Here is an 11,724-nt window from a genome sequence, read left to right as displayed (position 1 = left end):
TGTTCCTAAATGCTTGTAACATAAAATAAAGGTATCAGGATTATGTTTTTACGTCATGTGAAAATATCTATCTCATTTTAATTATGGATTTTAAATTGTTTATAATTAGAGTGCGATTCACGTCCTAACTCGAGTTTATACCTTTAATCGAGTCGGGGCGTGACATAATTATATATAATTTATAAATAAATTTAAAATACTTTTCAGGCCTGTGATGAATACTTTGAATTCAAATGAAGTTATAATATAGAGAATTGATGTAGACGTAGTTCTAAATTGGCTAGATAAAATGATTTTAAGCTATTTTGGTTGAATTTTAACTAAAATATGGCTAGCAATACTAAAGATGAATAAGGAACCATATATCAAAGTTTAAGTGAAAAGATATTATTGAGTATGTAAAATTGAATTCTACTTCTAACTGAAATTTTCTGATCGGTTGAAGAAATTTAGAGATCAAGTTGACATCACCTATATATAAGCCACATGTTATGATTTATTTATATGACAAATCCTAAAACAAAGTTCAAATTCTCATACCTCAGCTCCTTTTTTCTCTAAGTTTTCAGCCCCAAACCTTCAAGATTTAATTTTACAAGCAAAAACACCCAAAAATTGATCAAAACACCCAAAACTCAAGAATAATGTTCTTGAGCTGCAACCTCAAGAACCCAGATCAAAACTCACTGTTTATAATCGATTTCTAATTAACATATTTAAACATGCAATACGAATCTGAAATAAAAACAAGAGAGATTCAACTTAATCTAACACTATGAACAGTGAATAAACTCTAACAAATCAACTACCTTAAACAAGAACAAAACTTTGGGTCTCCCTCTCTTGAAGAACTTTTCAGCCCAGCCCCTTCACTCCCTCACTCTCCAAATATATATATATATATAGTTCCTATCCAGAGTGAAGCTTCACTCTGAAAATACAGAGTGAAGTTCCAATTTTGACACACTTTTCGGTCAAATTTTTTCACCATAAGCGATTCAATATTTAGGTATACTATTCAAGATCATCTCTACAAAGTTTCATCCAATTTGACAATGGTTTGAGCTTTCAAAATTGAGATTTACACGAACGGTTCATGTTGAACAGTTTTAATTCACTCATTGATTTGATCAAATTTCAATACATTAACGATGTCCGAATTAGATAAAATTTTGTAGAGATGATCTTAAATAGTATACCTAAATATTGAATCGCTTATGGTGAAAATATTTGACCGAAAAATGTGCCAAAATTGGAACTTCACTCCGTAATTTCAGAGTGAAGCTTCACTCTGGATATGGACTATATATATATATATATATATATATATATATATGAGAAGCTAACCAACTACAATCAACCAATTAGGGAGAAAAGGGGAACCGACTCTCTCTCTCTCTCTCCCTTCATTTTTAACCAAACATCCTAACTTTCTATTTAGAAATATCCACCTCCTGCTTGTTTGCTTGCTTACTCTGTCCCTCAAATATATCTCCTCCCCAACGTAGCTCATACTCTTCCCTCTTAGTTTTTTTTTTTTTGATTTAGTAAAAGTAAAACAGTTAAAAGGCCAAAGGAAGTAATTTAGTCCTAATAACTAAAAATACAGACTTAGGGTGTTATAAATTACCTACAATAAATGTTTTAAATTCAAATGTTTAACTTTGAGTTATCTCGCTAGACATGTTTTAAAAACCACTACTTTTCGTAAAAAGCTAAACATGCTTTTTAAAATAGCTTAAAAGTTATAATTGAAAGTATGTTGAAGATGTTCTTATGCAATTAGACTTTCTTATTTGATAAATATTCAGCTTAATTCTATTCCTTATCGCAAACAAAGTGATAATTAGGACTGAGACTTTAGACCCGAGAACTGTTTAGAATCGTCAGAACCGCATCCAAATGGTCGATTCGATTTCAAAATAAATAAATTACTAACCCTAGAAGAATCTCACCAAAATAACCGATTCAATTAAATTCCGGTTCCTATTTTTGAAAATAATTTTAGAACCGTTAGAACCGATTATTCACAACTATATAAGAAAAACACCTAAAAGAAATATTTTTCGTCATTGCCTCCCTCATCACTTTTTTTTTTACTTCTTAGACTCTTACTAATCACAGTACAAACTAAAAAAAAAAACATATTCGCTATGCTTACGCCCTCAGTTCCTCTATTATTTTGTTACTCCCTAAAATCCAAATTATCCTAGTTCTTTGTCTCTATGTCTCTCTCTCTCTCTCTCTCAATTCTTTTTAAAATAATTAAATATGTTAATTGTTGATCATTGGATAATTATATTAAAGATGTTGTTGACGTTTTGTATTTGCATTTTGAAGTTTGTATTTTATATGGTTATTGTTTTAGGCTTGGAGATAAATATATATTATAGTGAACTTTTAGAACCATAAAAACCCGAAAGCAAACCCGATATTTGCGGTTCCGGTTCCGAAAGAAAATGGTATTAAATTCAGACCGTTTTTTCTTTTCCAATTCTGATTCCGGTTCTGAAAAAAAAGTCAGTATTTTAGAACCGGTCCCAAACTTAGTAATAGTATTATGCGAAAACTCTCCCAATGTGGATTATTGGTCCAATGGGTCTCGTTAGAGTCATTAACCTCTCAAAAACCCAAATCCATATTATTCTCGAAGTTCGACATACCTGTAGCACGTGCACGTGCTAATCACGGGTTCTTCGTTAAATTTTGATTTCCTCTTTCCATTTAGAAATTGAGAAGATATGATGATGCTCCAGTACTCGGCAGCTCTACGATGCTCTCTGGCCCCCGACCATCCAACAACACTGCCTTCGGTTCTTCCCAACACCACCACCTCTTCGACTTCATCGCCACTCACTTTAACTAGAAGGGTAGTTTTTTCCGCTGCTTTAATCTCCACCACTTTGGGCTTTGCCGTGTCTTCTCCTTCAAACTCCGCCGCTGCTGAATTCTTGGAACTCCCCAACTCCGGTGGCGTCAAGGCTTTGGACCTTCGTGTTGGTACTGGCGAAGTACCCTCCGATGGTGACCAGGTTATCTTTCTCCCTTCTTTACATAACACGAGCATGATGCGTTCTGGTGAGGATTTTAGATAAGGGGTTGTGGGGTACGTGGCTCGATGGCTGCATATGCAGCATATCCGTATGGGATTTCCAACTTTTACCAAATGATAATGGTTGCTTTATAGAAGCAATCAATACAAGAAATATGGTGAATTTTATGTTGTTGTGTGCTGTTCTGCTTTCTATGTAAAACCCTGTAATTTTTTGTTTAGCTGCAATTGAGGTACAATAAGTGAAGCAGTTGAATTGAAACTGCAGAATGTGAATTTTTGTGGCTTGAAATGTTTCTATTCAGTATTCAGGAATGACAGATACATTTGTAGACAATTTGATGCATAGCTAATTAGCTATCAGGAAAGCTTTTGCAGTGTCTGAAATACATTGATATCCTACTGACTGTTGTGGTTTGGTTGTGTAGGTCTCTGTTCATTACTATGGGAGGTTGGCAGCAAAACAGGGATGGCGATTTGACTCAACATATGATCACAAAGATGAAAATGGTGAACCAAGTCCTTTTGTATTCGTTGTTGGGTCTGGGAAAGTAAGTCCTCACGTCAATAACATTATGATGTGCTACTCTGAACCAAGAAATTAATCAAGTTATATTGTTGTTTTGCTAACACAAATTGTTATCTTTCACAAATTTTTGCTGAATATTATTTTTCAAAACAAATGGTGTTATTGTTGTTTTACATTACTTTAAGCCATTCTGATCTTTACAATATATTTACACAGACCTTTCACAATTTGTACTGTATATCATTATACTACAAATCAAATGAAAGATGTAATTGTTATTTAACATTCCATGGATCCATCTTTCCATTAACGTCTACATAGATCTACAGGATCTTCATTCTAAGGCCGATGACATGCAGCATTAGTTAGAAATGAATTGAATTTTTCAGTGATTTTCTTTTCCATCCCAGTTATTGTTATTAGTCAACATGCACAGTTAACAATGAGGAATCAGTCATCATGCATGGCATCTTTATTGTAGGATAGTTCTGTATATGTTGTAGGATGACCTCTAATGAAAACATAATTATGCAAGGTATGCTTTGATGTGAGACAACAAGAGTTAAAAAAAAATCTTATTTCCTGCTAGTAATTCTAAACTAACAGCTTACCTTATGGCATAGCCACCAAAGTACAGTTTGGGAAGAACAACTTCTACATTTATAGCTCAAGCCAAGAAACTCAATGTTGAATACAGGAGCCCAACTTAAAATTTATTTTTTATTTGAAAATTTTCTACTTGATGATGTGCTATTTGTGGCTAGAATTATTATGATCCCTTGAAATAGATTTTGACATAAACACCAGGTTCTATGTTCAGTTATTAGTTGTTCTGGTCTCCATCCAATAATGACTGTCTTGTGGCTTAAATTTCTACTGAAGTCTGTTCATTCTTCCACGATCCATCTGTGATTAAATTTGAAGTTTGTTTTTGGTGTTAAATCCTCAGCATTGTCCACCCAGTCAGGAAGAAAGTTGTGATCTTCGCCAACATTTGTATGAATGTGATGGGTGTTCAATTCACCAGTTGGATTTTTTGGAGTGACTGAAAAAACTGATTATTAGTTATGACATAGTTTTTTTCCGTATAACTCTCTCAAAATCTTCTTTTTGAGTATCTATCTTCCGTTGAACACATATCACTCAATAGTATATGATTATTGTAGTCAGCTCGACATGTCTCTCTTCTATGTGTAGATCAATGTTCTAAAAATTGCCGTCTAGGCACCCGGAGACCCCTGGCCGCCGCGATTTTGGGCTAAACGGCGGTGTTAGGCGGCTGCCCGATTTTTGCCCGCCTAGGCGGCTGGGCGGATCCTGGGCGGCTAGGTTTTTTTTTTTTTTTTTTAGTTTTAGATTTTGAGTTTGATTCGGATACAAAAGAAGTACTTGAATGATATGGAGAAGAAGAATTTGATAAGCTCCGAGGGATTATGCTTGCAAAAATGCATTCCCGTTGTTTGAATTGTTTTTCTTATTTTCCAAAGGGTTGGTGAATTGTGTTTCTTATTATTGATTTTCCTAAGTTCATTGTTGTTGAATTGTATTTCTTTTTTTCCTAAGAGGCTAAGATCATTAGATCAATATTGTTGAACATTTCTAAGGATTAAAAACATGTATTTTTAGTATTCTAGACATTATATATTTTTTTACATTAATTTCATGCATTATATTTTTATTTTTATTGTATTTATATAATTATTTATTATTAAAAATTTAAAATATATACAAAAATACAAATCCGATTAATCCCCGATTAATCCTCTGGTGCCGGTTTTCAGCTGTCCGCCCGATTAACGCCTAGCGTTTTTTATAACCTTCGTGTAGATATGTCTTGAGGTTCTTTTGAGATTTCAAGTACTGTGATAATCTCTTAATATTGATGGTGTGAATGTTTGTGTAGGTTATTTCAGGGATTGAAACTGCTGTGAAATCTATGAAAGTGGGTAGCCTACGTAGGATCGTTATACCTCCATCACAAGGATATCAGAGCACGTCACAAGAACCCATACCACCTAATGTACTTACTCTGTTTCCTCCACATTTTATAATGCCTGCTATTCTCATAAATTTGTTCCCTAAAGGTGTGCCAATATCCTGTGAAAAATATAGAAGCTGCAACTAGTATTTTTCTCAGTTGCTTTGTTTAATATAAAAATGGTTTAGAGAGGAATTTAGAAAGTTATCCTTCCCTTGCATGGAAGATAAACGGAAGTTCTAGATAACAATAAAACATTATAAGGATATGAAGGATGGTGTCTCAAGTAGTGAAATAGATGGTATATGAACTGCTAGGGTTGAGTTTGTGAGAATGAGGGCGTGAGAGAGGTTTTTTTCTCTACCTCAAGCAAACTTTACATAACTGTATTTAGCAGTATGGTTAGCTTGCATAAAATCCGCTAATGTTGAAAAATATGTAGCTTATTTAACTTCATGAGCTAATGAGATACTTATAACATCACACACACTGTGCATGTATATATGTTTGAATATACATTGAAAACTAAGGAAATTTTGCATGTTGTATTTTGCATTCCATCTTTTCTGCTGTTGGTACTCAAATCTCAGGTTTTCTTTTTTCTTTGTTTTTTTCGTTTCTCTCTCTCTAGTTTTTTGACAGGCAGAGACTGTTTACAACCATCTTTAATCCAACCCGTCTTGCTAATGGAGAAGGTTCAACTTTGGGGACGCTTGTATTTGATATCGAGCTAGTCAGCCTGAGGCATAATTGAAGTCTTTCTTCCTTTCGGACAGTAATATGGTTCTCGTGCCAAAAGGTAGTGTAAATTGTTGTTGTCATTTGTCCTCCAACAAGGTCCATTCCACTGTTTATATGTCAAAATTTATGTACACCCCAGCAGTAATGTAAAAACTGTTGAAGATGCCCACGTTTTCAGATAAGAGATGGATTGATGTAGAATGTAAAGTTCTGCTCTAATGTGTTATTATTGAAAGGGAAATATGATCTTAGCATAAGCATATCGGTTTTAGCAAACTCAAACACTATAACTTGAATTATATAGCCTTGCCTTCCCTTGCGTTCCTTTTCCCTCATCTTTTCTCCTGTTGTGGGAACCTCCGTAGGTTGTTGAAATCTTATAAATTGTTGAAGAAAAAGCTATGGACTAAATTTCATGTATATATTGTACCATGTAATGCTGATAATTTACGAATGTTTGGAATTCATACTAGTCTTCAGTTGTAACTTATGCCTGTAAGGTTAATGCTATCTTTTTCTTTCCCTTTCCTCTCCACCCCTTGTTATATTTTGGTGATATGGGACATGTTTCGAGTTCAAGCCATATAAGGGTTAACCAAATCTGCAATTTCTGCAATTACTAATCCCAGATGGCCAGATCCTCATCAGAATCCCATGTTCTGAGTTAGTCGCATATTCTAACATTACTATATGCTATTTGTATAGTCGATTGAATGATCCCTTCTTTTTATGATTTGACACTCGTTTTTCTTCAATTCTAGTACCACATACAATAAATAATTAAATACTCCATCGTGTTCTTGGATCACTACATATCTTACTTTCTGGTGTCTGATTTCAAAGCACCCTTTTGGGGAGGGTCGACAGTGTTGCTTCAAATTCAAGTATGGTGAGCTCTACGTTTAGCTCAAGGTCCTTTGAAGCCGACCATAACCAGTATGGAAAAATACCTACTTACGAAAAGTTGACTAAATCTCTTTGCTCATGTGGAAGCAATATTCATATAAAGTGACTGGAGCTAATTTTAGGCTCAACTCCACCATTCCCCTCAGTGCCTCCCAACCCTTCTATATTGTATTTCCTGGATGCCAGCCCTGTATTGGGGAAACTGGTGACGAAAAGACGGAAAACTCCGAGAAACTCCTTCTCTACCAAAATGAAGCACCTCGTGTTCCTTGGACAGAGAGGTAAATTATGACTTGAGCTTTTCCCTAACACCACGTTCTTTAATCCTTGTAGCAGGGAAAGTACAAGTATAGTCTCAATTGCACGAAAATGACAACTGATGCTTTCCCTCTAAGAAAGCTTGTATTTTATTAGTATCACTCTTGCATTGGAAAACTTCATACATTGCAACCCTCAGCTTCAACAACACCGCTCTCCCAGGCTGCAAGAATCAAATCACAATGAAGGCTTCAAGGCCGGACCGGCAACGGTTCATCATTTCTTCCTTCTTCTTCATTTGTTTCCTCTGTGCCTTGGCTTCTCTCAACGAAGTACGGTTTGATGGTCTTCTCAAGTTTGGTCGCTGCGCTCTTGCGAAAATCAACTACTCTCCTTCCGAGATATATAATTCATCATCGACCACCATGGTCGCCACCCAGAATACTTCCTCCGACGATAAAATTCGTATACTCTTCGGCATTCTAACCCTTCCAGATCAATACCAACGCCGACACTTCCTGCGTTTAATCTATGGCACTCAGAATCCGGTTGGGGCAAAAGTGGACGTGAAGTTTGTGTTCTGCAACCTCACAAAGGAAGACCAGAAGGTACTCGTTGCATTAGAAATAATGAGATACGATGACATTATTATACTGAATTGCCAGGAGAATATGAACAAGGGTAAGACTTACACCTACTTTTCAAGCTTGCCGGAGATTTTCAACGATACAGATGGGGTATATCCACCTTACCATTATGTAATGAAAGCCGATGATGACGCCTACTTCCGGCTTCAAAGCTTAGTTGACTCTTTAAAGCCTTTGCCTAGAGAAGACTTGTACTATGGTTATGTCATTCCATGCCCAAGCATGGACCCTTTTGTGCATTACATGTCTGGAATGGGGTACTTGATTTCTTGGGATATAGTTGAGTGGATTAGAGACTCAGATATCCCCAAGAACCAGTTGGAAGGCCCCGAGGATAAAGTTTTTGGTGACTGGATTAGAAATGGGCATCGTGCTAAGAATAGATTCAACGCAAAGTGGAGTATGTACAATTTTCCGGAGCCACCAACAAGATGTACTCATGAGCTTTGGCCAGATACGACTGCAGTTCATTTGTTGAAGAATCAGGAAAAATGGATTCGGACATTGAAGTATTTCAATGTAACTGATAATCTCAAGCCATCCAAATTGTATCATATACCTTAGCTAGGTACTATACTGCCCATTTTTTCCCCAATTCTTTTAGCACTGCTGAATTTCATAATACAATATCATTTTGATAATCTATTCTTGCTCTTTCCTCTATATGTAACGACCCCTAAATTTCGAGCCTAAAAACTCAAAATTTTAAAGTCGTTAAACACAAATAATCTCAAATAAACCGAAATCATTTAAGTGTAACAGCGGATCAATTCTGAGTTCTCAATACAACTCAGACAACCAATTATTACAACCCAAATTATAATCCATACACAAAATGGAAATGTAATAATTCTCACAAATCACTCACAAATCTCACAATTGAAAATACACAAATCCTCACACACGAATCCATGCTAAAATCTCACCACAAGTAGGATCCGAACGACTTCGAGCCTCTGTAATCGTCACTCAACCTCCACTAATCAGCACCTGCAGAGTTATCCCCTACACCATCGAATTGGTGCACCGGGATTGTAAACACAAACCCGGTAAGCTTATAGCTCGTATGAGTAAAATCACAATACAGTTCGCATATCAATATATACGAAAGATCACAAAACAACAAATATAAATGCCCCCATGAGCCAATGGTCAGCCCATCTGGTTGACCCAAAGAAATATGAAATCAAAAGCTCATGAGGAAATTAAGTAACCCTTCTGGTTACCCAATGCATTTATAATATGGGTACCAAGAACGCTGGTACACATCTGTTACCCCTCTCGTAATACACCGTTGATATTGGATAGCCACCCGCTACCCAACATCCAAAATACACCGAGTACCCATGAGCAGATAACCACCCGTTACCTCGCATGCAGTACTAAGGCAGACAGACTAGAGCTCTAACTGTATCGTAACTTTCGCCCGGCCAAAGGCTAGGTTCCGACTTGCCAAACACGTACAATAATCTCACATCATATTGTACCAAAAATCAGGTCCGAAGACAATTCACATTTTAACAATCTCAATGTTAAAAGTCACGTACAATAATCACACATCATATTGTACCACACATCACGTCCGAAGACAAATCACAATTTTTTTTAACATTCTCCGTGATAAAATCATGTACAATAATCACTCATCATATTGTACGTTTTAAAACTTTCACGTTATCACCACAATAAAAATCATAACAGTATATTATATAGCAAACTATATATATTCGTATTTATTACCATTTATACAATATATACATAGTCCACTATATCCTATACATGTCATATTTCATAAACACCTGAAGAATTACGTACAATATTCTCACATCATATTGTACCATTCAAATCACATACTCATGCACAATTTTCCGTCACCGAAATGACTATTGTTAATGAATTAATAACAGTACGTAATTTAATGAACTATATATATATATGTACTTATTACCATTATACTGTATATATGTAGTCCACTAAATTATATACATGTTGTAATTCATTTGATAAACACACTTGCAAAAATGTTGAATCACCACGAGGGTAGATTCGTAATTCAGTGAGATTTTACTCACCTTATTGACTTAAGCGTGAATCCCTCAATTTCTGAAGATAATTTCCTTCCCTCGCTTTATAGATCACCTTGAAAAGATAAGAAAGGAATTTAGGATCGTTTCGTAAACCTTTAAATGCCGAAACAGTAATAATCGATTACTGTTCAGCAATTTTCGGTTTTACGAAGTTACTGTTCACTATTCACGTTTACTGTACAATACTCAATTAATACGTATTTCTGTACGTATAAGTACTATATACGTATTTCTGTACGTATAAGTACTATATACGTATTTCTGTGCGTATAAATAATATATATACGTATTTCTGTACGTATGATTATTATGTACGTATTTCTGTACGTATAAATATTAAATACGTATTTCTGTACGTATAAATAATAATACGTAATTCTGTACGTATAAATATTAATACGTATTTCTGTACGTATAAATATTAATACGTATTTCTGTACGTATAAATATTTAATACGTATTTCTGTACGTATAAATATTAATACGTATTTCTGTACGTATACGTACGATTTAAATGTAAATACAAATTTAGTAAATAAAATTTACTAAATTACCCTTTTACAAAATTACTTTTTACATTTACTGAAAGTAATTTATATTTACATTTACCGAAGGTAAAATTTAATTACATTTACCGTAGTAAATAAAAATTACATTTACATTTACCGTACACAGTAAATTACCAAAATACCCCTTCAGTCAAAACTAATTACACCGCCTCACACGGCGGCGCGTGTGGCACACGCGCCACCTCCGGCCGGCAGCGCGTGGGGCCCACGCGCCGAGCCCAAAACCGGCGCGTGTGATGTCACCACCACCCCAAAACCCTCCTCCTTTCTCCCCTCTTCCTCTCTCCGGTCCTAGGCAGCCCCTATGCCACCCAACACCTCCACACGCGCCGCCTAGGGCGGCGGTATCCCTATCTCTCCTCCTCCTCCGATCCTCCATCAATCCACCTCCGATTCAAATCAATTTCACAACAACAATCAACACAACCAAATAAAAACAAACCCTCACCTAATCGACGTCTTGAGAGTATCGGAGTCGATCGTGCTTGAGTCAAGACGAGGTGGGGTGCGGCGGTGACGCAGCGATGACCTCCGAGCTTGTCGATGCTCGTGGCAGTGAGGCACGGTGTGGGGGAACTCGGGGCTGCTTGCTGCGGAGCTCGCAAGGCCGTAGGAGCGGCGGTGCAAGCCACGAAGGGCAGGGGTGGAGATCGGAGAGGGAGATCGGCTTGGGAGAGGGAGGAACCGAGAGAGTGAGAGAGAGAGAGAGAGAGAGAGAGAGAGAGAGAGAGAGAGAGAACTGAGGGAGAGAGGTCTGAGGGGAGGCGGGTGAGTGAGGAGTGAAAGGGTTTCCAATTATGGGAACCCTAGCTCCAAACATTTCCTTTTATACCCCCTCCCAAAATCGGAAACTAACTTCCGTCGTTAATAACTTTTACGTACGTCGTCCGATTAGAACGCGTCACATACTCTCGAACTCGTATCGACGAGCTCTACAACTTTCGTGAAGAAAGTTTT

At 36.4% G+C, this 11,724-nt stretch overlaps 2 protein-coding genes across 2 annotated transcripts; both read left to right on the top strand.

The window, feature by feature from the left end:
- The first annotated feature begins 2,741 nt into the window (after nt 1-2,741).
- Nucleotides 2,742-6,557, top strand: LOC126792826 (peptidyl-prolyl cis-trans isomerase FKBP17-1, chloroplastic). Its single transcript, XM_050519305.1, has 4 exons — nt 2,742-3,032; nt 3,481-3,603; nt 5,485-5,601; nt 6,191-6,557. The coding sequence occupies exons 1-4, from the start codon at nt 2,742-2,744 to the stop codon at nt 6,311-6,313; spliced, it is 654 nt and encodes a 217-aa protein (XP_050375262.1). The 3' UTR covers nt 6,314-6,557.
- A 1,050-nt stretch (nt 6,558-7,607) lies between these two features.
- LOC126792817 (hydroxyproline O-galactosyltransferase GALT3) lies at nt 7,608-8,715 on the top strand. Its single transcript, XM_050519295.1, has one exon. The coding sequence runs from the start codon at nt 7,707-7,709 to the stop codon at nt 8,673-8,675; it is 969 nt and encodes a 322-aa protein (XP_050375252.1). The 5' UTR covers nt 7,608-7,706; the 3' UTR covers nt 8,676-8,715.
- The last annotated feature ends 3,009 nt before the right edge of the window (nt 8,716-11,724 follow it).

This window comes from Argentina anserina, chromosome 4 (assembly GCF_933775445.1).
Source record: "Argentina anserina chromosome 4, drPotAnse1.1, whole genome shotgun sequence".
Classification (NCBI taxonomy): Eukaryota; Viridiplantae; Streptophyta; class Magnoliopsida; order Rosales; family Rosaceae; genus Argentina; species Argentina anserina.
Note: the sequence above shows the minus strand (reverse complement) of the source record. Positions and strands in the feature narration are given on the sequence as shown.